The sequence below is a fragment of the Brachyhypopomus gauderio genome, chromosome 18, assembly GCF_052324685.1.
Source record: "Brachyhypopomus gauderio isolate BG-103 chromosome 18, BGAUD_0.2, whole genome shotgun sequence".
NCBI lineage: Eukaryota > Metazoa > Chordata > Actinopteri > Gymnotiformes > Hypopomidae > Brachyhypopomus > Brachyhypopomus gauderio.
The window spans coordinates 1170925-1198319 of record NC_135228.1 but is presented as its reverse complement, the minus strand read 5'-3'; the positions used below and the strand labels follow the sequence as shown (position 1 = coordinate 1198319).

Here is a 27395-nt window from a genome sequence, read left to right as displayed (position 1 = left end):
ACACACTGAATAAAAATATTGTGACTCTTGTAATAATATAGTCGAAATGAAAAGGTCATGCTTATATTCATGAGATGTAATGCTTGAATAATTCATCTGAGCTTAGATAATGAATAAATGAATCAAAGAGGGATGCCTGCATTTTTCTGAAATGTTTCATAAAATGTTTCATGCGGGACCGTAGGGGAGACGTGTCAATGTACAGGAAAAACCAGAGTCCACAATAACCCAGTGGCTCCTGTCAAGACTTTCCACAATCCTCAAAGGACAGTTTTTTTTTGCTTTCCCCAGGTCTGACGGGTGTCTCGCGGCCCAAATCACTGTCTGCCACCTCAACTGACAAAAAGCTGAAAAAGCTGGTGGGAGGAGTGTTGTTGGTGAGTGCATTCATGTCAGGTTCCATCTTTTCCAGGCTGAGCCAATCAGAAAGCACGCCGATGCTCCTGACCGTCAGGGAGGACGAGGCAGTCACACTCCCAGGTCCGTGAACAATGGGACACAAGGAGGCGCCCGATAAAACCGAATATTCCTCAAATAAAAGCGGAAATGTTCGGGCATCCCCAGATCCCCCACCGTGCTGACTTTACGGTCACCGTCGGGTTCCGTCTCCAGCCTCCTACCCAGGTTGAGATGCATTTGCGTAATCGGAATTTGTCGTAGAGGTCGTTATAAAAGCGTAACGTGATCTTTCAGAACAAACATTTAGTGATGGCTAAATCACAGGGCATGCTGTTATCTGATAACTTTATTAACAAGTTAAAAAAAACAATGAATTACAATATTTACAGAATATCCAGAAATGAATAAAATTGTAAACAACCATTCTAGTCAACATCACAACCCAGCGTCAGGAAACGGGGTTTCACAGGAAAAAGGTAAAATGGAGGAGCTACTGTAAGTCCAACTATGGGGGAAGTCTGAACAGTCAGAAGAGAGGAGCAACTGAACAGAAATCAAGAAAAAAAAACTTCCAAATCATATTTACAAGTTTCCAGTGTGTTATGAATCGAAGAGCCAGACAGGCCTCCAAAAGCTTATTGGTGTGTCTACATGGGTTTGTCCTTTAGAAAGGTTACACCAGTCCTTATAAAGGAAGGGGAGACAGACAGGTTACAGCACCCAATTTCCCAGGTTTTTTTTTTTTAAGTACAAAAAAGAGGACATATCCCCCTAAACCAGACATTATACAACAGCCTTGAACATTAGAGAACTGAAAAAACTATCTTCTCATTTTTTCCTTTTTCGTTTTTTTTTTAATCTGCTTGTTATATATGACAACACCGAAAGGAAAGAGTCGCGCATCCCTTCTGAAACACCACAGTCTCTAACACTTGACAAGAGTTTTTCTATACATGGCTGCAAGAACTGCACGCAGAGCCACCCAGAATGCACCTGGGCGCTCCCTCCACAGGAAGAGGAGACGGCTGTTGGCCTGACGGCCTGCTGCTCCACGCCAGGCCGGCCGCATGACGGACGTGTTTGGTGGTGAGAAGAATGTTCTCCCCTCCCCGTGTGTACATCAGTCATTTCAAGGCTCCTGCTGTTTTTTTTAATCAATGTTGTAACATACACGACGACTGCTTTATTGCACCAACCAGAGTTGGGATGAAAGCAATTTGAATCAAGTTTCAAACAACTGCTATACATATCTAATAAGGCTTTGGGGTATTTGAGCAGCAAATTCCGACACATACAATCACTGCCTTATTAATCTTCATCTTTAAGGGTTAAGCAAACGCCGGACTTTTCAAACAAGTCTTCAAACAAAGAGGCGGCAAAGTCGTCCAGTGCACCGTCCCCCGCTAAACGTCTCAGTGTCCTCTTTTATTGTCGCTTCCGGTCACGACTGCTTGCTCGAAACGAGCTGGATTAGCTGCTCTGATAAGAGTACGCACATTTATGTGATTCGAGCCATCGGAGTTCACCTCCACGTTCCACCACTAGAGGGCAATATCGAGCCCACTCTGTAGGGGGTGGGCGAAGGTGGAGACAGTGTTAAATAGTGTACGGTAGTGTAAGACAAGCGACACTTCCTCAACTTTCGTGTTGCCTTTCATCAGCAAAGCAGCCATGCAAAGGGTCAAAGGTCACAGCACGTGGAGCGGGTTGTCCACCAGCGGAGGGCGCCATGGTGTGGAGTGACTGGGAATACATGACTGGGTAGTAGTTTGTTCTGAGGGTAACATACGCCAGGAGACAAATGTGTGTACTGAACATGCTGGAAACAGCCAACGAAGAACAGAAAATAAACTACAGTAGCAATTTGCTACAAACTTTGGGGCCAGTGTCAACAAAAAGGTAAAAACGTGTTTAAAAATCAAACGTCTGATACACAGATAAATAAGACGGCAACTATTCCTGAAGGAATCCAGCTACAGAAAGATTAACACAAGGCAAAAAAAAAACCCAGAAACCACAAGACACCATTCAAGTCAAATCACAGACGCCCAAATTGAACCTGTCGCAGGTACGGAGTTTTCTCCACACTGCTTTCCCTTGAATAAATAAAGAGCCAATAATATCAGTCAGTGCCAGACCCGAGTAAACGATCCAGAGAGCTGGGCTCAGTTTACCGCTGTACATGTAACTGATCTCTCACTCATATGTAAAAATAAATTCATACAAGCAACATGTTCTCTGTTTGCTGGGATATTCCTGAACCATGAATTTATAAAACACAATGTCACTACAAGACAATTTGAGCTTCTTTATTATTATAAGCTTATTCAAAATGTGCCAATTAAATATAATAAAATGTTAAATTATTTGGAATAAAGAAGATGTGTAATAATATAATTCTATGTATTGTCCTCGCCACAGGGAGACGGGTGTCCTGTTGTTGGAAACACGTCCAGGATTTTGTGATCAGTATTAAAAAGATAAATGAGGTTAAAAGGGGACAACAGTCTGGGCTTGTGGCCACACACACACACACACACACACACACACTCACACACACACACACACACACCCACACCCACGCACACTCTCTCTCTCTCTCTCTCTCTCTCTCTCTCTCTCTCTCTCTCTCTCTCTCTCTCTCTCTCTCTCTCTCCTCTCTCTCCCTCTCTCTCTCCCTCTCTCTCTCTCTCTCTCTCTCTCTCTCTCAAACTGCTGATTTGACCTGAATGGAGCACTTCCAGTTTCACTGACTATTGGTTACTATTGGTTACCAATATATTAGCATCTGTCCTATGGGACCAAGTGACACTCAATAAGAATCAGAAATCTAACAAACAGCAAGAATGTAACACAACCTAAATATCAACGTTTAACACTTAAACCCTAACAAGCCATGAAAGTTCTTATGACAAAATTTCTTTTTCTTTCTCTTTTTTCCCATTTTCTTTTCTTTTTTTGTTTTTTTTTTTTTTTTTTGAAGCAGCCTACGTTTTGTTTTCCAGCAACAAAAATACATTCTCACGCCGTTTCACACGACCTCGAGCCTGCGGGCTCGGACACCTTTTGGGCCTCTCGTTTAACACATCAGTTATCATTTTGCACATCATTTTTGGTCTCAAGCGTTTCTTTGTCTTCCTCGTTGTGAAGCGGACTCCTTGATTGGCCAGACTGACATGCTCTCTCGACCTCCATAATGCTGCTCGATAGGTCTATCCCCTCGTCTGTCACAGGTACTAAGCCGATGGGTGGATGGACTTCAGATGCCAGGCTGGGGGCGGGGCTCGGAGCTGTAGTGCTGCTGTTAACAGTCCTACGCAGGAAGTAAACACAGTGGAGTTAAAAATAACCAAACCAGTCCAATGACAAATATGACCTGCCCTGTCTAAAGACAGCTTCTAGCTCTGTTGACAATATAAACATGTACAGTGTTGAATATGGAAACATCAATTTGGATAAATATATGAAGAAAACTGTTAAGTCGGGCTCCGGCAGCACGCGTTCACGGTAACCAAAATGATGCGCGTTGAGGTGTGCGGTTTGATATGGTGTTCAAAACTTCTCTGGCACATGTAAACATGTAAGAGAGAGATTATCTAATATGGAAAAATTCTGTAAAGTGAAACTTTAAAGGGAAAATGCAAGGGAGGTTATTCCAAACATCTTGGAAAACCAACTACAGGTCTTCTATCTGTGGATGCAGGCTTGTTTAAATCCTTCTGACTGTTCATGTAATCCTACACAGACTCGACGATGCTGAGATCAGGGCTCTGTGGCGGTGACGTCATCACTTCCAGGACTCCTTGTTCTTCTTTACGCAGAAGATAGTTCTTAATGACATTGCCTGTATGTTTGAGGTCGTTGCCCTGGTGCAGAGTAAATTTAGAGCCTCTTTTCTTGGATGATGGACAAGTATCTGCCTGTGTTTCTCAGCACTGAGAACTGAGTTAATCCTGATTAAATCCCCAGCTCCATTTGCAAGGAACTTGTAGACTTGCAAGGAAGCTCTCCCAAGCCTGCAGACACTCATGACTGTACTGATCTCCAGACCTTTGGGGCCGCCCTGTTACATCCAAACGTGAAATTTGATTCATCACTCCAGAACATCTGCTGTTGTTTTTCTACACTACAGTTGCTTGGCCAAGTTTTCATGGTGAAGGTTTGGCTTTTTGGACGCAGTTCCTCCTTGAAGACCACTTCTGGCCAGACTTCTCTGAACAGTAGATGGGTGTACTGGGTCCCACTGGTTTCTGCTAGTTCTGAGATGATGGCACTGTTGGACATCTTCTGCTTTCGAGGGGAAGTACGCATGTGTCTTTCCTCTGCTGCGGGTTCCTTGGCCGAAGAACCGCGTCTACGGTCCTCAGCGTTACCCGTCTCAATGTGCTTCTTCAAATGACCGTGTAGAACACACCTCCACAATCCAACATGCTTTGAGATCTTCGCCTGGGAGATACCTCGCCGATGCAGGAGTACAACCTCGTGCTTTGCTGCTCTACTCAGTCTTGCCATGGTGTGTAACTTGTGACATGAAACTTCCGCAAGCTCGTGTTTGTAGCAGAGTTTGGTGGTTCCTCACCCAGTCTGAAGATAAGATTCTCTGTCTGATAATGACTGTTTCAATCTGTATATGTAAATGATGATCATAATCACCCGTTTGGTATAGTTGGTTAATGTGGTTAATCAAAGCATTCCTACTTGGCTTACAGAAGTTTTTTCTGTATATATATACAAACATACACACACACACACACACACACACACACACATACACACACACGCAGATGAGAGAGAGGGGAGGACGAGAGGGAGGGAGAGAGAGAGAGAGAGAGAGAGAGAGAGAGAGAGAGAGAGAGAGAGAGAGAGAGAGGGGCCTTACATGCCGTGCCGTTGGACGTGGCGTTCCCACTCGGAGCAGAGGGAGAAGGCTCGGCCACAGAACTCGCAGGGAAAGCGTTTCTCCCCACTGATCACAGCACCACCACCTGCTACGTCAGCTGCACCGTCCTCTACGTCAGCTCCACCCGGGGGTGCCGGCACCGCCACACCTGCTGACCCAGCACACACGGCCGTGGAGAGAGAGAAGGAGCGGGTTACACGCAGAGCACACGCAGAGCACACGCCCCGTTCACACAGTGTCACATCACTGAGTCTCGCTCACCTTCACTCTCTGGCCTCTTGTCCTCTCCGTCCTGTTCGTCCTCGCGCATCTCCACCTCTTCCTCTGCCGGGTCCTCCCCTTGCTCCGCCTCTTCCACGCCCACTTGCTCAGGCCCCTCCTCCTCCTCCTCTTCCTGCTGATTGGCTACGGCTTCATCCTCCTCCTCCTCCTCTTCCTCCTCCTCCTCCTCCTCCTCCTCCGTGCCGCTCACCTTCTCCTTCAAGGCCTCCAGCTGTTCCAGGTCCACACGGCCCATCAGCTCAAAGTTACGCATCACCTGCCCACAGCAGTAGAGGAGACCGTGTTACAGAGGCAACATCAAACACACTCGCCTGCCTGGCACACGTCAAGCTTCAAGTGAGCTCAAGTTTGTAACAGTGGCCTGTTCTGCTTATTAACTAGTTTTGAATGTGTTAATGTGCTTTTATGTGACTGGATCTGGATGAACCCTTTCTGTACGACAGAAGCTGCAAACCATCCCCACGTTACATACTACAACTGAGACATGGCTAGAGAAGAACCGGGTGAGAAGGTAGCCCCGGTGAGGGCCCCAGATTAGAGCACCAGGTGATGGCCTCAGATTAGAGCACCAGGTGATGGCCCCAGATTAGAGCACCAGGTGATGGCCTCAGATTAGAGCACCAGGTGATGGCCTCAGATTAGAGCACCAGGCGATGGCCCCAGATTAGAGCACCAGGTGATGGCCTCAGATTAGAGCACCAGGTGATGGCCTCAGATTAGAGCACCAGGCGATGGCCCCAGATTAGAGCACCAGGTGATGGCCTCAGATTAGAGCACCAGGTGATGGCCTCAGATTAGGGCACCAGGCGATGGCCTCAGATTAGAGCACCAGGTGATGGCCTCAGATTAGTGCACCAGGTGATGGCCCCAGATTAGAGCACCAAGTGATGGCCTCAGATTAGAGCACCAGGTGATGGCCTCAGATTAGAGCACCAGGCGATGGCCTCAGATTAGAGCACCAGGTGATGGCCTCAGATTAGAGCACCAGGCGATGGCCCCAGATTAGAGCACCAGGTGATGGCCTCAGATTAGAGCACCAGGCGATGGCCTCGGATTAGAGAGCCAGGCGATTACTCCTGATTAGACCCCCAGGTGTTGGCCCCAGATTAGAGAGCCAGGTGATGACCCCAGATTAGACCCCACAGTGAGGGCCCCGGGTGAGGGGCAGGGACGTGCTGTCTGACCTTGTGCTCGTTCCTCAGGTGCTCCTCCAGCTGCTCCTGGTGCTTGGTGTCGTAGTAGCACAGCTGGCACTGGTAGGGCCTGACGGAGTCGTGCTTGTGCACGTGCTGCCTCAGAGTCTCCTCACTGGAGCACGTGAACGTGCACTTATGGCAGCGGAACACCATGCCCTCCAGGTGACGCGACAGCTTAGAGCGAGACACCTCCAGAGGAACCACCCGCTCTTCTGCACAGACAGACAGAGACGAAGAGAGGAAGTGAGAGAGAGAGAGTAAAGGAAGTAGACAAGGAGAAGAGAAGTGTCAGGGAGGAGAGACAGAGAGAGGGTGTTAAAACATTACACAGCAATCATCACAGTTCTTATCAAAGCCAATTTGCAGCTTTCAAACACTGTAATAAAAAAATTGCATCATTTTAAAAAGGGCATTTGCATTTACTTTACATGATGTTATTCTCATTCCCATTATTTAAATCTCCTTCACACAAGTGGAAGTGTTTCAGCATCTAACATTGTACCCTATGCCCATTATAACCTCTGACCCTCAACTGTAAGAAGGTTTACAGATTTCCCACTCCACCTCTGTGCAGCAGCACATGGTCGATCATGTGACTCTTGTGTTTGGTGTGGTAGAGGCAGAAGGGACAGTGCAGGTCTTTCGGGCCCTCCTCCGGGGGGCTGGAGTGCCCCGCCTCCACATGCATGGTGAACGAGGACCTGCAACACACACAGGGGGCGGCGGTTAGGGGACACGCCCACTACACCAGCATTTAAACAGCAAACTGGGTTTCTCATCATGACTTGGATAACAAAAAGAAGATGTGAAAATGACCGCAATCATGATGTGACTACAGGCTTCAGAAGACCTGCTGGGGATTGAAATGGGGCTTCAGACAGAAAGTTCTGGAAAATCCCCACCCATTTGTCCAGCAGCATGAACAATTACCTTCTTGGAATGCAGAGCAACAATAATATAAATAAACCCAAATCTCACACACCTGTAATCACAAACACCTGGTGAGGTATGATGAGGTATGATGAGGTATGGTGAGGTATGATGAGGTAGGATGAGGTATGATGAGGTAGGGTGAGGTATGATGAGGTAGGGTGAGGTATGATGAGGTAGGGTGAGGTATGATGAGGTATGGTGAGGTAGGATGAGGTATGGTGAGGTATGATGAGGTAGGGTGAGGTATGATGGGGTATGATGAGGTATGGTGAGGTATGATGAGGTAGGATGAGGTATGGTGAGGTATGATGAGGTATGGTGAGGTATTATGAGGTAGGGTGAGGTATGATGAGGTAGGGTGAGGTATGAGGTAGGGTGAGGTATGATGAGGTAGGATGAGGTATGGCGAGGTAGGGTGAGGTATGATGAGGTAGGGTGAGGTATGATGAGGTAGGGTGAGGTATGATGGGGTATGGTGAGGTAGGATGAGGTATGGTGAGGTATGATGAGGTATGGTGAGTTATGATGAGGTAGGGTGTGGTAGGGTGAGGTGGGATGAGGTAGGACTAGGTAGGGTGTGGTAGGGTGAGATTGGTCAAGGTAGGGTGTGGTTTGATGAGGTATGGTGAGGTATGATGAGGTAGGATGTGGTAGGGTGAGGTAGGACCAGGCAGGGTGTGGTATGGTGAGGTAGAGTGAGGTAGGGCTAGGTAGGGTGTGGTATGGTGAGGTAGGGTGTGGTATGGTGAGGTAGGACCAGGTAGGGTGTAGTATGATGAGGTAGGGTGTGGTATGGTGAGGTAGGACCAGGTAGGGTGTGGTATGGAGAGGTAGAGTGTGGTATGGCGAGGTAGGACCAGATAGGGTGTGGTAGGACCAGGCAGGGTGTGGTATGGTGAGGTAGGACCAGGTAGGGTGTGGTATGGTGAGGTAGGACCAGGTAGGGTGTGGTATGGTGAGGTAGAGTGTGGTAGGGTGAGGTAGGACCAGATAGGGTGTGGTATGGTGAGGTAGAGTGAGGTAGGGTGAGGTAGGACCAGGTAGAGTGTGGTAGGGTGAGGTAGGACCAGGTAGGGTGTAGTATGGTGAGGTAGGACCAGGCAGGGTGTGGTATGGTGAGGTAGAGTGTGGTAGGGTGAGGTAGGACCAGATAGGGTGTGGTATGGTGAGGTAGAGTGAGCTCACTTGTAGCAGGTGAAGAAGGAGCAGTCCTTGCACTTGAAGAGCTTCTTGCCGCCGTGCCGGTCACGGTAGTGTCGCCGCAGGCTCTGCATGTAGCCTGAACTGAAGTCACAAAACTCGCAGGTGAGGATGGTGTCTGGGCGCAGAGGGGCGGAGACTGGGGGCTCAGGCCCCACCACGGGGGCGGGGCCAGGGGAGACGCAGGTGACCACAGTAGCCTGGCTACGAGACGCCAGCTGGTAGTGACTGAGCTGCTGCTGAACGTCTGGAGGCTCCAAATACGCCACAGGCTCTGAGAGAGAGAGAGAGAGAGAGAGAGAGAGAGAGAGAGAGAGAGAGAGAGAGAGAGAGAGAGAGAGAGAGAGAGAGAGAGAGAGAGAGAGAGAGAGAGAGAGAGAGAGACGGAAAGACAGACAGAGGGATAGAGAGGGAGAGACAGAGAGAAATTGAGAAGGATAGAGAGAGAGGGAGAAAGCAGAGGAGAAAGAAGGGTAGAAGAGGACAGAAAGAGAAGAGAGGAGAAGAGGTCATTCCTTCTTGCATGCACAAACATTTACAACTACATCACTAGTTTAAACGTCTGCATTACACATGAATCTCCAAATCAGATCTACACCAAATCTGGATCCACAAATCAAATCTACAGAGTGGGAATCTGTATCCTTCCATGGGGCATCACTTCTCTACATCACGCTCTACGTGTGCAAATACTGCCAAGGTGTGACCCTTAACCTCCCTCTAAAAACGGGATTTCAGGACATCCCAGTTCTGCAGCGTGCAGCTCAAGGGCCGGCTGGATAAATCAGGCCAGTCTCACATGCCGCTCGGCGAGAAACGCTTCCTTCAGCAGGGTGCACGAGTCAGCAGGGAGAGGAAATGAGTGTCTCACAGCTCGCAACTCTGAGTGGAGAGAAAAGCTGCCTGCAGCTCTCGGCCCTCAGGAACACGCACGCACACACACACACACACACACACACACACACACACACACACACACACACACACACACACACACACACACACACACACACACACACACACACACACACACACACACACAGGAACAGCACAGCACTCTTCCAGGGCAGCACGGACATGAGCAAGCAATCTAAGCTAAACACCAATTGAACACATGCAGAATACACAACACACACAGAGCACTGAACACATACTCAGCACTGAACACCTGCTGAACATGTTCAGTACTGAACACACACTACTGCTAAAAGCCCAGAGTAACGAACAGCACAGACTGAGTCAGAACAACCTGAACCACAGTGGCCAAGCTGCTCGTCCACTGGGTCTTCCATGACGCCCTGATAGGGGCTCGATGGCAACAAGACTGCAGTGCTAAATACTTCTACAGGACACTAGCACTCCAGATCTGCTGACACAATGCAGTAACCAGGTGTTTTCTCTGGTTTAACACCCCTGATGTGGGTTATCAACTGACCATCAGATCATTCAGTTATTGATGTGGTAGGTGAAACACACAACACTGCATTGGTAGGCACTTTGACCTGCCTGGTGATGTGGTGACAGGTACATGTGGAGGGGTGTCACAGGGGGGGGTGTGAGCGGGGTAAGTAGGATATTAGGATAATTAGCTTGCGATGAGGTACCTTGAGCGTCGGGGCTGAGGGGCGGGTGCGTGGGTGCGGGGTGGGGCCGTGTGGTGCGCAGGGCCGCCCCGGCGCGAAGTTTGGGCAGCGTGAGGCTCTCGCCGTGCTCCCTCAGAGAGTGCTCCCGGAGCTGCCCGATCGTCATGGTGGAGAAGGAGCACGAGATGCACTTGTAGGTGTTCTCACCTGAGGACAGAAGGTAGCACACGCACGCTAATTACACTCCGCCCGTGCCGAGAGCAGAGAGTGATTACAGCCCACAAACGCCCCCGCGGCGGGTATCCCGTCACTGGGACCTCATAGGACTCGATTTCAAACACTCTTTAAGAACACATACACTTTTGAACATAGCAAGATGTTCAATTTGGGAAACGCTTTTAATCTTCTAATGGTTTAAAGAGCTCAGGGCCGTCATGAAGCGCTTAGTGGCGTAGACGGCTCTCTCTGTATCTGCGCGCTCTTGTTTGAGGTATTGCTCTGGTCTAGGGCAGCTCTACACAGAGCGACAACCCAAAGCTACCCCAGTGCTATCCCAATGCTAACCAGCGCTAACACTCACTAAACAAGCAATAACTCACTGCTAACCCAGCTCCAATACAGTGGTAGCCTAAAATCAGCCCACAAGTGTCCACTGATATCCCAGCACTGCGTTAGCACTGTCATGGCATAGCACCAGGTTAGCACTGGATTCGTGCTTGGCTAGCACTGGGTTAGCACTGGGTTAGCATGTGTAGGGTGGAGTGTTGGTGGTTGTGCTCGATACGATATCGAGGGGAAACAGGCGTGTGTGTGTGTGTCCTTCAGCGACCTTCCTGCTTCAAAGAAAGATCCGGCATTAGCATGCAATGAACTTCTTTACACACACCCACCCGCAGACACACACACACACACACTCATGTAGACACATTCACAGAAACACATACTTACGCATGCAAGTGCACTCTCACCTTCACACACAGGCGTCTGATGATGTAAGTGGAGTGATGCAATGAGGTGGACATTCCCCCAACCCAAACACACACACACACACACGCACGCTCACACACGCACGCACGCACGCGCACACGGCCTCACACTTTTTTCACCTCCATTGTTTCAGCCTTCATTAAGGCCCTTCATTCATTCTTCATCACACTTACATCAGTTCAGCAAATCTTTCGCCAAACTACAAGCAAAGTTGAGGCACCGATGTTGTACTTGTATTACATGTTGTATACAGACAGGACGTACAGCACATATGTCAAAGTCAAGGCCCGCGGGCCAGATCCGGCCCTCGAATTGATTATCTATGGCCCCCTGGATGATATTTAATTACTATTAGAACTGGCCCGCAGGCCACAGCCGCCCGCTGGTGTTTTGCACGCACAAACACTACATTCCCCACAATGCAACGGTAGCCCGCGAAGTCACTGCAGTGCACACAAGCGGCGAGGGTCCGCTCTGCGAAAATGACGTAATCGCAGTGGCTCCGCCCGTGGGCGAGAGCGTCGCATGCTGTCGATTTTCGAGGTCGTGCACCTCTCGAATTTTGTAACTTTGCGCGCACCAGCACGTTAAACTTAATTAAGTTAAATATTTATACATCTATTCGAAATGATTCTAAATAATTCGCTTTTTATTCACATTATTTAATGGTTGTTTATTTTCAAAACGCCCAATCTTAACGTCTTCACGTTCTCTCATGTTTCGTCCATGGAATTTCGTCCTGGAATAGATATTTGTTGTGAAACAAAGTAATTACAATTTCAAGCATTTTCAAGTACTTTAGCCTAAATTCCAGCACTTTTCAAACCTTTATTACTTTATTCATTTAATGTACCTTACAGAACATGTTTTCTTTGAAGGAAGTTTGTTTTTATCTGTTTGCTTGTTGAAAAATGTTTTCACTTGAAATTACTGACAGATCCATAAGAAAATATTGCTTTATTCATTTAAGCATTAAATAATAAACACTGTGTTAGGTCTTGGTTCAATAGGCTATGTGCAATCATTTCAATATGTTTTAATAAACATTGAACCAGTCCGGCCCTTGGCTTGTAGCAAATTTGGTTTTTTGGCCCTCGGTGCATTTGACTTTGACATCCCTGACGTACAGGGTTCATATGCCTCACTCAGCTCCATATTTGGTCATAAACTTCACTACACCGGTCTAGTGTCTCTAGAGTCTAGGGTACATCTAGGGTCTAGGGTACATCTAGGGGCTAGTTGTCTATTATAAGCGGGAACATCGAACAAACGTTTCCTAGCGGATAAAAAGAGCCGAGGAGCGACGCGAGAAGACGTGGGCGTGCGCTCCTTACCTGCGTGCGATTTGTGAAGGTGACTTTTCAGGCGGCTCAGGTAGGCAGACTTGAATGGGCAGAGCTTACAGCGGAACGGCTTATGGTGCCCGTGGTGAGACTGCACGTGTCTGTCCAAGCTGTGGAGACACGGGGTGGGAGAGAGACAGAGCAGAGAGACAGGGGTGAGAGAGAGCAAAAGAGGGACAGAGTAGAGACACATGGCAAAAGACAGAAAGAAAACAAAGCGGGAGGGAAGCAAGAGAGAGAAAAGGAAGAAGGAAACATCGGGGGAGGAAAACAGAAGAGAGAGAAGAGAGAGAAAGCATGTTATAGGTCTGTGCAAAACAGAAGCCACTTAACTGTCACAGTGACACAGCGTTATCAGTGAGGGAATCATGGCTACACGTTCTATAGGCAGAGACGTCTCTGGTCTCTGGGATTTGTAACAGGCCTCCGATTATCCAGGACGTGCAGGCCTCAGAATAGACCACTTTTTTTAAAAGCACATTTAACAGCACCATGGTGGAGCAGAGTGCTATACAAGCTTAGTATTAAAAATGACCATGAAATAAAATAGATACGATCATAGCAGTAAAAGCTAACTCTTCAAACATAAAATAACACAGTAAAATAGTTACAATCACTATACCCGATTCAACAAAAGTCAAATGCTGATGTAACGTTTTTTCAGCAATGAGTTAAAAATTAAAAAATGGCCTGAAATATCTTAATAAATACATTGACCAGGCTGAGTATGTGGAAACAAGTTATTCCAAAGAGTAAATGTGTGTGCTGCCACTAAGATACTGACGAACCCTCACCCTAACCCTGAGGAGCCCTACTCCAAACTTTGAGGAACCCTCACCATACAATGGGGAAAAAGTATTTAGTCAGTCACCAATTGTGCAAGATAAGAGAGGACTGTCATTGACATCATAGATAAACCACAACTATGAGAGACAAAATGAAAAAATTCAGAAAATCACATTGTCTAATTTTTAAAGAATTTATTTGCAAATTATGGTGGAAAATAAGTATTTGGTCACCTACAAACAAGCAAGATTTCTGGCTGTCACAGACCTGTAACTTCTTTAAGAGGCTCCTCTGTCTTCCACTCATTACCTGTATTAATGGCACCTGTTATACTTGTTATCAGTATAAAACACACCTGCCCACCTCAAACAGTCACACTCCAAACTCCACTGTGGTGAAGACCAAAGTGCTGTCGAAGGACACCAGAAACAAAATTGTAGACCTGCACCAGGATGGGAAGACTGAATCTGCAATAGGCAAGCAGCTTGGTGTGAAGAAATCAACTGTGGGAGCAATAATTAGAAAATGGAAAACCTACAAGACCACTACTAATCTCCCTCGATCTGGGGCTCCACACAAGATCTCAGCCCGTGGGGTCAAAATTATCACAAGAATGGTGAGCAAAAGTCCCAGAACCACACAGGGGGCCCTAGTGAAAGACCTGCAGAAAGCTGGGTACAAACACAACTCATCATTTTTGGAGGAGAGTGAATGCTGAGTTGCATCCAAAGAGCACCGTACCTACTGTGAAGCATGGGGGTGTCAACATCATGGGGGTGTCAACATCATGGGGGTGGCAACATCATGCTTTGGGGCCATTTCTCAGCAAAGGGACCAGGACGACTGATCCGTGTACATGAAAGAATTAATGGGGCCATGTATTGTGAGATTTTGAGTGCAAACCTCCTTCCATCACCAAGGGCATTGAAGATGAAACGTGGCTGGGTCTTTCAGCATGACAATGATCCCAAGCACACTGCCAGGGCAACAAAGGGGTGGCTTCATAACAAGCATTTCAAGGTCCTGGAGTGGCCTAACCAGTCTCCAGATCTCAACCCCATAGAAAACCTTTGGAGGGAGTTGAAAGTCCGTGTTGCTTGCCAACAGCCCCAAAACATCACTGACTGCTCTAGAGGAGATCTGCATGGAGGAATGGGCCAAAATATCGGCAACGGTGTGTGGCAACCTTGTGAAGACTTACAGAAAATGTTTGACCTCTGTCATTGCCAGCAAAGGATATATAAAGTATTGAGATGAACTTTTGTTATTGACAAAACACTTATTGCCCACCATTCATTGCAAATAAATTCTTTACAAATCAGACAATGTGATTTTCTGATTTTTTTCCCCTCATTTTATCTCTCATAGTTGGTCTACCTATGATGTCAATTACTCTCTCATCTTTTTAATTGGGAGAACTTGCACAATTGGTGACTGACTAAATACACCCCCCCCCCCCCCCACTGTAACTCTGATGAACCCTAATCTGAACCTTAAGGAACCCTCACCTCTAATTTTAACCCTAATGAGCCTAGGTGAAACTGTACAAAACTGAGCATATGAAGGCTATGAAGCCTTGGGACAGAAAATACCACCCTGGGGCAAATAAACCTACCCTGGTGTAGAAAACTTCAGTACAGTGCTAAGATACCTTCTTACCAAAGATACTCTTGCTATCTACCCTGCTTCTCCCGCCCAACCGCACTACTGTGGATCAGCAGAGCAGCTCAGAACATCGACCAGCGGAGTTCCTGCACGGTTCTTAGGGAGTGCAGCTGCTGGTTCACTCCTGGTGTAGACATCTGGAAAGGCTTGTTTCACTACGTGTTTCCCAGGGGCTGAGTCTGTTTCCTGAGGTAAACTACCTCACCACGAACACAGCAAACCCACCCGACATGAGAAATAGCCTCAGAAAAGAACGCTGGCGGAGCGAAACCCTTTCGGAAGCGAATTGACGGCTGAAACGGAAACCCCGCCTGGCCGGGAGCCATCGCCCAATCCCGAAACGCAGAGACCCCGAGGCCACCGCCACCCCCTGCAGTGTGACTATGGCTCTCAATCCAAACCCGCCTCTGTCTCTGTCTTTCTATCGATCACTCTCTGCCCTGCCCCTCTCCTCCCTGGCACCGCCCACCACTCCATCTCCCCTCCCGCCCCCCTCCTCAGCCCCTCCCCCCACTCCACCCCCAATCCAACCCGGTCCCACCCTTCCCTCCAGAGCCACGCCCCTAACCCCACCACACACACACACACACACACACACACACACACACACACAGAGCTCCGCCCCATCCCCTCCCTCCTTACTTGTGTCTGAAGGGAGACTGAAACTGGCAGTACTGGCAGCTGTATTTGTCCGTCCTGCTGATCAGAGCCATGGCCGAGTGACTCCTCTCGTGCGAGCGCAGGCCCTGCATGGACATGAACACGCGGTCGCACACGCCACACGCATGCCCCGCCTTCTCCCGCCCGGCCCCGCCTGCCACCGGCCCCTCCTCTTCCGTCTCCACGGCCACCACCAAGGAGTCTCCCTCGTCTGAGGGGGCAGCGTCCACGGCGACCACATCCTCCGCACTGCCGTTGCCCATGGCGTCTGCCACAGGCACCTCCACCACTTCCTGCTTTGAAAGGAAAATCATTATGTTTAACCATGGGGAATTTTCCTGGAACACCAATGTACAATTTCACATGCACTGGTCCTTACTCCTTAAATTTTATTACATACACATGAGAATTACATTTGTAAGACCAGTGTCTATTCCAGTGTGATTTGAGGTGTGCGTGACTAGACTGTGTGTGATGAGTCATACAGTGATGTCTAGTCTGACCAGTGACAGTGATGTCTAGTGTGACCAGTGACAGTGATGTCTAGTGTGACCAGTGACAGTGATGTCTAGTGTGACCAGTCACAGTGATGTCTAGTGTGACCAGTGACAGCGATGTATAGTGTGGCCAGTGACAGTGATGTTTAGTGTGACCAGAGACAGTGATGTCTAGTGTGGCCAGTGACAGTGATGTCTAGTGTGACCAGTGACAATGTGACCAGTGACAGTGATGTCTAGTGTGGCCAGTGACAGTGATGTCTAGTGTGACCAGTGACAGTGATGTCTAGTGTGACCAGTGACAATGTGACCAGTGACAGTGATGTATAGTGTGACCAGTAAGAGTGATGTCTAGTGTGGCCAGTGACAGTGATGTCTAGTGTGGCCAGTGACAGTGATGTCTAGTGTGACCAGTGACAGTGATGTCTAGTGTGGCCAGTGACAGTGATGTTTAGTGTGACCAGTGACACTGATGTCTAGTGTGACCAGTGACAGTGATGTCTAGTGTGACCAGTGACAATGTGACCAGTGACAGTGATGTCTAGTGTGACCAGTGACAATGTGACCAGTGACAGTGATGTCTAGTGTGACCAGTGACAGTGATGTCTAGTGTGACCAGTCACAGTGATGTCTAGTGTGACCAGTCAGTGATGTCTAGTGTGACCAGTGACAGCGATGTATAGTGTGGCCAGTGACCGTGATGTTTAGTGTGACCAGAGACAGTGATGTCTAGTGTGGCCAGTGACAGTGATGTCTAGTGTGACCAGTGACAATGTGACCAGTGACAGTGATGTTTAGTGTGACCAGAGACAGTGATGTCTAGTGTGGCCAGTGACAGTGATGTCTAGTGTGACCAGTCACAGTGATGTCTAGTGTGACCAGTCACAGTGATGTCTATTCTACACCCTCTGGGCTATTATGCTGAAAGTGGTTTAGTTGTAGCTACATTTGATTAAAATGTAACCTCTATCATCACATCCCTTAGGCCTAATCTGGAGTCAGTCACAGGAATGAGAGAGAAACAGCAACCTAATCTGACTCCACCTTCCATAAATAACATACTCTGACAGCCTGTCACACACACACACACACACACACACACACACACACACACACACACACACACACACACACACACACACACATAGATACTGTACATATTATACTGTAAGCTCATTGTGACACAGGCAATGAGAAAATAGAAAAGGGGGTAAAAAGAGGAAGAGAAAAAGAGCGGGATAGACACAGAATGAAAAAAGGCTGAGACAGAAAGAGATAGTGTACTAAACGATCTGTTATGGATATAGAACATGCAAACCTTTCTCCCCTACCCAAAAACACAGAGACAAATTTTGCCTGCCCCTCCCCCAGAAAAACATGCTGAGACAAAACAAAGCAAAGTATTCTAATTCACCTGTCTGTAAATAATACAGTCATCAAATACCTTTAAAGTGGGGCATTTCAGATTCCACTAACCTGTCTCCACTAGTCTTTATCCACTGTTAACACTAGTATTTTTGATGTTTTCCTGAAACAATCTCTCAGTGCTGCCCCCTAGTGTGGAGCCATAGATTCTCCCTGGGCTTCAGTTTGAGACGTAACCCTAAATCGTGTCTGATGGATCCGCACTGGAATAGCAGTCTTAAGTGTATTACCTAGTGCATGCACGTCTGGCCTGTACACACGTGTCTGACCTGTACAGATGTCTAGACTGTACATACATGTCTGACCTGTACAGATGTCTAGACTGGACACGTGTCTGACCTGTACAGATGTCTAGACTGGACACACATGTCTGGTCTGTCGGTACACGTCTGGCCTGTCTATACACGTCTGGCCCGTACACAGACTTCTGGCCTATGCAGAGATTTCTGTCTCGTCTGTACACAAATGTATGGCCTGTACACAGGTGTCAGACCTACAAAACGTTTTTATGGGGGGGGGGGGGGGGGTAAATTTAGGAATGCAGAGGAAAATGCAGTGATTAATGACTGAATAACACAAAGTTATTAGTAATGAAGTGCTGTAACGTGCTGTAGCACATGCAGTAGCTCTTCAGGTTCCATTTTTATTCCTGGATGACGATTTGTGTTCAGACAGCCCGGCTTGATCCTCAGGTTGAGCACATCAACCACAATCACATCTTTTCACATTTGTATAATAAAACGGAGATAGAAGCAAATGTCTTAAAATGAGGTTTCACACCTGCAGTTTGTAAACAGAACCTGCAGGACATGGTCCCGCGATTTGATCATTTGTACCCGCCTGCGTGACGAGCTCCAGCAGAAGTTCAAGGATCTTCCTTCCCGATCGCGCCGCAGTGCCGACACGCACCGGCACATTCGCACACGCACGTTCGCACACGCTCGTTCGCACACGCTCGTGCACACAACCCATCTAAGCTGATGTAATATCTCGCTCTCTCGATATTCTCAGTCCTTTTGTAACCGCCTGGAGGAATCTCTCTTAGCTGAACCTGCAACTGAATTGCAGCCGTTTAACCATCCAAATAAGAGCCAGAAAGGCTGAGTGGAGGCTCGTCACAGTAGGGTAAGAATGGTCTTCTAGTGGGGTGTGACCAACCCAAACAGGACCAGACCAGCTCAGACCAATCCAAACAGGACCAGACCATCCCAAACAGGAACAGACCAACCCAAACAGGACCAGACTGGCCCAGACCGACCCAACGTATTAACGTCAGTGATCATTTAACTCAAATTCAACTCAGGGCCAATCTATTAAAAGGCCAGATTAATCTTAAATCACAACTACTCTTTCAATGTGAAAATGCAATCTGAAATTGCTTTTTGCAATAGGAACTAGCGTAATTCTAAGAGAATGTACCAGAAGGTTTATACCATTATCATATGTATTCCATTATCATGTATATTCCATTATCATGTATATTCCATTATCATGTACTGTATATGTCATTATCATATATATTCTATTATCATGTATATTCCATTATCATGTATATGTCATTATCATATATATTCTATTATCATGTATATTCCATTATCATGTACATGTCATTATCATGCAAATGCAATTATCATTTTTGTGTCATTCTGTTATTATAATGTATATGCAATTATCATGAATAATTCCATTATCATATATATGTCATTATCATGTTTATGTTATGTCATTATCATATTTATGTCCTAAGCATGTTTAGGTATAGCATGTTTTTTTCATGTTTATCATGTTTAGGGGAATTGGGTCATTATCTTATCAGCTTAGTCTCATTTTATCACAGGTGTGGCTAAGCCAGTAACCTGAGAGGTTAAATACAGCTGCGTATTAAACCTGATTTCTGTCAAAATGATCTTAAGTCTACTTGGCCTATGAAACCTTCCACTAAAGATAATTTACTGCCACATTTACTCACAATCAGCCCAAAATGTAACATATTTACAAATTTTATTTGAATAAATTAAATATATTTATTTAACATCTATATATTTAAATGTAAAAAATATCTTATGTCTGTGCATTTCACTGGTAGTGTATACCCATGACACACAAATATTTGACAGCAGCCAACGTAAAGTGCAATTCAAAGAACGGGGGTTTACAGTGTTAAAGTGTTTCACAGTGACTGAGGCCTGTTGCTTGGTGACTGAGGCTACCGTCTGTTGCTCGGTGACAGAGGCTACCGCCTGTTGCTCGGTGACCAAGGCTACCGTCTGTTGCTCGGTGACCAAGGCTACCGTCTGTTGCTCGGTGACAGAGGCTACCGCCTGTTGCTCGGTGACAGAGGCTACCGCCTGTTGCTCGGTGACCGAGTCCACCGTCTGTTGCCCAGTGACCGAGGCTAGCCTGTAACGGTACCAGTCACCGTCTCCCCAAAGGACACCTCTGCAGTTGCGATTCAGCCGTCACAAGAAAGCGCCCTGCTACAACAAATGGCTCTTTGGTGCCTCAAAAAACTGCATAGTCTGCCTCACTGCGGATCTGTGAACCAGCCCACAGGGCGAGCAGCATCACTGCCTCTTGGGCAGTGCTCCACAATTCGGCCATCGACTGGGGCAACGTCCTTGTCCCACAAGGTGCTGCACAGCTGGCCGGCTTCAGTAAGCGAAGATATTGCAGGCAAAGCATTTCATTTAGCAATCATTGCAAATAATTTTAATTGCTCAGTCTGGCTAGTAGCTTGTTTTTTTTTTTTCCTTTTTTCATTCTTGCACGTCAGTGTGTGTTTTTAGAGGAAAGGATGATGAGGAATAAAAAGTTTGACATAAGATACAAGTTTGTTTCCCTTTTGAGTAAGTAATAATAATAAACTAAGCATGCCATCTTTAGTTTATCTGAACAATATACGTGCTTCCTCTGTGTGCAAACAACACACCATTAAATTAAAACATGCCATGAAGTCCACAAAATATTATGGTGGAAAGTATATAGGCCCAGGTATAAAATATTAACATGCACTATAATTACAAATAAAATCTTGCCTTAAACCTTGGTTTTTAGCAGCTTTAAGATGAAGAACAGTTAAATCTGAGGTCCAGTGACATCTAGTGGCACATGTGTGATTTTTAGATGACATAAACTGAGTTTAGGTTAAAACACAAGTGAGCTTTAAACTGCTGCTGAAAATAACAAAACAATGAAGTTTTAAGGTTTGAAAACTCATTCAGACATAACTCATTCAGGTTCAAATTCCATTAAACTCTAAACCACAGCTAATAGGAGAGCATCTCCCCATAATGATTTAGCATTTTTATGTCTTTAGCATATTTATAGCCACAGGGTCTTACTACCTTGACGTGGCCCTCCTTGACTTCGCCGTACTGAACGTGTTTCCTCAGATGGTTGCAGATGGCTCTAAGAGTTGGGTGCATTTCAACGCAGAAGTTGCATCTGTATCCAATAGGAGCCTTATCAGAGTTTTCCCCCTGCAGAGCAAACAAGGAAGCAACAAACATCGCTCGAGTTAGCATGTTAACACAAAGCCCAGGCTCCAACAGGGACAACGGAGGGACGTCATCATTGCTCTTGCACTACTACTGTTGACGGCTGGATACACCCGTTGTTCAAAGCATATGAAACTGGGAGCAATGTTGTCATGTTGATAGAGCTATTCATAAGTCTATATACCAATCACACAGTCTGCTTAACCAAACTGTTAATGAGAAATGACAGGCCAATTAGTGGAAGCAATAGCATGGTTTCACTGATCTGTCTTGTCCACTGTCCACTTTTCTATCTGGAATGTGTCTGTTAATACATAGAGAGTCCCTGACTGTGTTGGCATGTGACATATCCAGTCTTATCCTTTATTGGACAGGTAAATATTGGCTATAGTTTGGCAAAACAGGCGCACTGACGTTTGAGCCCGTGCAGAAGCTTCAAGGATTTTTCACTTTCTTAACCTTAACTGACAAGTTGCTTCCTTCCCCGTTCTTCTACCAATGTCATTTTCTCTAACATCATGGCTTGAAACAGCAAAACAAAAATGCAAAATAATTTTTTAACACCAAACCATTGGAAATCGGTACTTCATGAAATGAACCTTCGCTCACCTTGTATTCAGCCTTGATCTCTGGAGCTTCTGCGGTCTTCTGTCTGCTCTGGAGCTGCTTCCTCCTCTCCTGCCGCATGGCTCGCTTCTGGAACTCTTCGTTATGGTTCATGAGATGGGTGCTGAGTTCTGGAAGCGTGAGGAACTTGATTTCACAGTGAACACACTGGTAGAGCTCAACACCATCCTCCAGCGGGCTCTGAATGGTGACGAAGTCATGCTTCAGCTCTTTGCTGTGGTAATCATTGTAGTGCGAGATGAGCAGGTCAGCAGTTCCGAACGACAACTTGAAGCACTTGAGACACTTGAACGGCAGCCATTCCATATCGCACTCTTGATCAGCTTCTGATTTCACTTCCACCAGCTCTATGTCCTCAGTAATGGGCGGTTTCTCCGGTTCGCGGGGGTAGATGACGGTGAAGTACCGCCCCAGTTTGCTGGAGTGTTGCCTTTTAGGAAAAACACCCGGGTGGCGCTTGATGTAGTGTGAGACGATGCTTTTCCTGCTGAACGCCTGGAAAGAACAGAGTGAGCACTTGCGGCGGTCCACAGCCTGCCTCAGCTCTTCGCTGAGTGCTGGACCATCCTCCCCAGATGCCAAGGGCACCATCACTTTGTTTGGCTTCTCCCCCATGGTCTTGGATGCAGCCAAACAGTGCGTGTAGTAGGCATCGATGTCGTGCCGTTTCTGGTAGTGAGCAGCAAGGCCTTTGCGTATGGGGTTGGTGTAAGAGCACAGGGCACATTTAAAGACATTGTTTTTGCCCTCCGGTTGAGCCCGTACGTTGTTGTGTTTGATTCGGTAGTGCCGGGCTATGCCCTTTCTGGTGGAGCAGAAGTACTTGCAAAGCTGACATCGAAACACGGCATGCTTCTCTCCCTTTGCAAATTCCGAGAGCGCGAGGTCAAAGTCGACCTCAGCGACCTCTGTCACACTGCATTCCGCAACAGAATCTTCCTTGCTTGCAGGGGACTGACGATGTGCTGACACAAATATGTCTGATGCTGACTGATTGTGATATTTCTCGTAATGTATCTTCAGTTTTTCAAGTGTGCCATGAGTGTAAGGGCACATCTTGCACCTGTAGGCACCGTAACCTTGCCGTTGGCTTTTGGATCGATCTTCTCCATCAGTTATCAAGTCTTGCACATGCTCAATGTCATCCGCAAAGTCTTCAGCTGTGACTTTGACCAGTGGATGGCGTTTCTGGTAATGCGTGAGAACACCATGGATGCGAGAGTTCACATATGGACAGTGTCTGCACTTGTAAACCGAACTGGGATTGATATCTGCTTCTTGTGCGAAGTCTGCAGCCTTCACCTTCATGCCCGGATGTTTTTTACCGTAGTGGGTCAAAAGCCCGTGAAGGCTATTGTACTCGGACAGACACACAGTGCACTGGTAGGGGTTGGTTGATATGGAGGAGGTGGTGGAGAAGGAGAGGTGGGAGTGTCTTTCAGGTGCTGACCTGTTGGTCTCCATGGCACCCTCTTCAGACTGGAGACTGCTAAATGGACTGGAAACCGAGACAGTTCCCTTTCCCATTTGGGGAAGCAGCTTTTCTGACGTATTGTTTCCCTTGATGATATCAAGAAGAACAGACTCATCTCCCTTGATAGCCCATGGATGAACAGCCTGGTAATGGTTGGTTATGTCCCAAATGGAACAAGCCTCAAAGGCACAATCTCTGCACTGGTAATGCTTCATGTCGGAGTTGCCCCCTTGTCTGGAAGTGTCAGGACCAGCCCACAGCTTGCTGGCCATGTATGCGTAGTCCACATTGTGCTCTGGGTGTCGTCTTTGGTAATGCATGAGCAACCCGTTAGGCTCGGCATGGGAGTAGATGCACCACTCACAGTGATAACCAGCCTCCAAGATACCATCCTGATAAGCCCAGTGCAGGATGGTCATGGCCGTGGCCTTCACAGTGGGATGATCCTTCTTCAGATGCTTCTTCAAGGCGTACACATAGGGAGAGGTGTAGACACAGTGCCTGCATTTTAAAGACCTAAGTGCTCTGGATTTCTCAGTGTCTGTTGGCGAGGTCATGGTGGATGTGGAGCTTCCTGCTGGGATCATCTGAGCCCTTTCTCTCTGACTGCGAACCACAGCAGTATGTCTCCGAACCAGATCCGCATTTGCCTTTATGTCTCTGTGCTTCTTCTGGTAATGGATCAGCACTCCTTTCACAGTGCGGTTCCCGTAGTCGCAGTGCTGACAGAAAAACAGCATTTCACCCTCCCCCTTTTCTGTTGATCCTTTTGGGTGCGAATTGCTCGACCCTTCAGCCATGCTGGTGCTGAACTGTTTCATGAATTGTTTAGGAGGCGCAATCTGCAACTCATCCATAAGCTTCATCAGTCCTGGTGTAGGAGGAGCATGTTTTATATACTTTGCAGTCACCTTGATTTCTGGATGTCGCTTTTGGTAATGAACAAGGACACCCACCACAGATCGATTGTTGTAAACACAGTGCTTGCAGTAGAAAACCTCCTCATCCAGACCCAAGGGCAAAACTACATTTGAAGACTTTGGCGTACTGGAGAGGTTGTACGTTGACTTGGTGGATGACTGCATTCGGTCTACGGATATGACCCTCATTGTTTTTTGAATGCGAAAGTATGAGGCCTTCTGTTCTGGGTGCTTCTTCTGATAGTGCACCAATACCGAGTGCATGTTAGGGCTGGCAAAGGAGCAAATATCACAGTCATAAACTACGACATTACCATCAAGAGTTTCCTTAAAGGCATCGGAGTCCATGCTGGAGTCAGGGGTCTTGCACAGGTTTTTAAGCGCGGGACTGGATGAGGACCTTGATGCAGAGGTTGTGAAATTTTTGGGCCCAGAATTCAGGATTTCTCTCAGTGTCTGTGACTCTGTTGCTCCCTTCTGAGGCTGATCAACCACATAGCTGGAGAAGATCATGGCATTATTGATTTTTACAGAAGGGTGCATTCTTTGGTAATGGGGCATCAGGCTCCTCACGTTTGGGCTGGTGTACGAACAGAAGCGGCATGTGTACACCAAATCTGGCTGGTTGAAGTTGAGAACATTGCTAGCTTCTGGGTGATGATCCATGTAGTGCTGGTGTAAGTCATTGAAGTTATTGTATTCTATGAAACATTCAAGACAACGGAAGACGGCACTCTGATCCTCTGGATCAAGAATGTATCTAAAGCTAAATTTAATATAGGGATGCATGCGTTGGTAATGAGTACTCACACTGCGGGCGGATTTGTTCTGGTACTCACAGTGTTTGCAGTAGAAAAGGTTCCCCGGTTCCTCTGTGTAGTCAGTGTTCTCCTGAAAGGTCTCTCTGCTGTCACGACCGCTCTGCTCTTGGATGGCCGTAGACTCTACCGAGGCACTGAAGCTGTCCTCATCATCAGAAACGGTCACATGGATGGGAACATTTCTCAAGCTTAGTTTGGACTGTAAGCTGCGCTTTCGTTTGCCAACGCCACGCTCAGCCTGAGCACCAGTAGATTTCCTGATGTACAGATGCTGCGTATTGTACGTGAAACGCCGACTTTGAATTTCAGCATTTTCTCTTTCCTTTTTTTCATCAATGTGATTTTCATTTTCCTCTTCTTCATCATCCATCTCCTCTAAATTAATAACATCCTCATGCTGCTGACTTTGGCTGATCTTACTTTGAAGGTTGTTCGCAATTTCGTCAATTCTTGTTCTTTTCTTGACAGGAGACAGATCCAAGGGCAAGTCATTAATAGACTTCCTGGCTGTCTTCCCAATAAGGTGCTTTCTGGATGAAAATCCTAGGATTGACGTTTGAGTTTTTTGCACAAAATTTGAAGAGCTATACGATTCAGACTCAGAGTCCTGCTGCTCATTGGATGAACCCTCTTGACTTGTGGCCTGCATCTCATCACAGTATGAATGCTTATGTTGCTGGTGGACACGCAAGCCTTTCAGTGTTGCAGTGGAAAAGTTACAGAGTAAACAGTGATGAGAATTTTGGTCTTCTTCAGCAGGGGATTTCTTCCCATTGACCTTAGAACTGCCATCGCCTCCGTTCACCGGCTCCAAGTCTTCATTCTGGCCCTCTGGACTTTCGTTGGCTAGATCCCAGTCAGCAGAGGAACCGCCGTGACATTCCTTGTGTGTGCCAAGTGTAACTGGATTGGTGCAGAGATAAGGACACTGGTCACACTTGTACAGGGTGGTTGTACTGGGTAAGTGCACATTTTCTATGTGGCGAGAGATGTTTCGCAAATGCGTGATCAGAAGGGGACAGAAGGGACACTGGAACTTGTGCAGATGTCTTCTAATTGGAATCCCTTTTGCCTCCAGCAGTTCGGTGTCCTCCTCTGATAGGAGCAGCTTAGCTGAGTCATGAGCAGACATGCAGTTAGTATAACTGGGATCATCCATTTCACAGAGTTCTTCGTCGGAACTACTCCTTGAATCATTTAGCACACTAGTGTCCAGGTCTGCTCCCGAGTTGGACAGGTCCGACATTATGAAGCTCGCTCTCTCGGACAATATGGAAGATCCAGTGGCGTTGGGTACCTTCTTTGTGATCTGGGAATACTGAAAATCCGTCAGTCCTTGTGTGGACTTCAGCGATGTGTGCCCTGTCGCAGATGAGGGATTCACAGAGGAGCCTTCATTTCCACTTAGGTCATTTGACATCAGGTTGGATGTCGGGGTGCTTCTTGGTGATGAAGCGCAATCAGACTTGGAGGATCCTGCACTTCCTTCTCCTTTGGGTTGCTGTAATGACACCATGATCTTAACCATGTTACGATGTTTCTTCATCATGTGATCACACAACCGTTGCCTTTGCATCGACTGAAAGCCACACCACTCGCAGGCAAAGCCTCCTCTGGACTGCGGCTTGATCATGGAGTCCAGAACACTCCGCACGGTAAGGTCATCCGGCGAGTCCTCACACTGCTGCTCCCAAGACGAGGTGTCCGAGTCCATGTCCAGAATTCCCGCTTCAGCTTCAGCGGGAGAATCCGAGTGTCCCGACACACCATCTTTGTGATACATCCTCTGATGTTTCAGTATCCGGGCTCGTAGAGGAGATTTGTATGCGCAATACTGACAAGAGTACACTTTGTCTGCATCTTCATGCACCGTAACATCGAAGCCCGATTGTTTGGAAGTGTTGAGTGAACTGTCACCTCCTGCAACACCGTGGACTTTTCTAGTGTGCTCACTGAGGAGGGGCTTTGATCTGAAATAGCGCACACAGAACTTGCACTGGAAAAATGGGTTTGCTGTCTTGCTGGACTGGTTGGCTGGTGGACTGTATATTGTTTGGTTTGAAGTGAAGTTCCCAGAGTCTGAGTCAAAGGAGTTGATGACTGAAACATAAATAGAGAAAAAAAACATTTATGTATTTTTCACACTATTTATTTTCAAAAAATGACTTCATAAATCTTTTTTACGTGGCTGTTATTAAAG

General features: G+C 47.0%; 1 protein-coding gene across 7 annotated transcripts in view; it reads right to left on the bottom strand.

Annotated features, from left to right (window-relative positions):
* Positions 1-727: 727 nt before the first annotated feature.
* The window catches only part of znf462 (zinc finger protein 462), a 50564-nt gene continuing 23896 nt past the window's right edge, over positions 728-27395 (bottom strand). For 5 of the 7 annotated variants that reach the window (XM_076979354.1, XM_076979355.1, XM_076979356.1 and 2 more), the window contains 11 exons: positions 21963-27295; positions 21201-21335; positions 15917-16230; positions 12815-12933; positions 10515-10700; positions 8896-9184; positions 7342-7478; positions 6766-6989; positions 5561-5837; positions 5279-5450; positions 728-3712 (listed from right to left, as the gene is read on the bottom strand). In XM_076979354.1, coding sequence (XP_076835469.1) covers positions 3487-3712; positions 5279-5450; positions 5561-5837; positions 6766-6989; positions 7342-7478; positions 8896-9184; positions 10515-10700; positions 12815-12933; positions 15917-16230; positions 21201-21335; positions 21963-27295 — 7412 coding nt within the window. In that variant the 3' untranslated portion in view covers positions 728-3486. The remainder of the gene's footprint in view (positions 3713-5278; positions 5451-5560; positions 5838-6765; positions 6990-7341; positions 7479-8895; positions 9185-10514; positions 10701-12814; positions 12934-15916; positions 16231-21200; positions 21336-21962; positions 27296-27395) is intronic. The other 2 variants (XM_076979359.1, XM_076979358.1) reach the window with 2 other exon arrangements.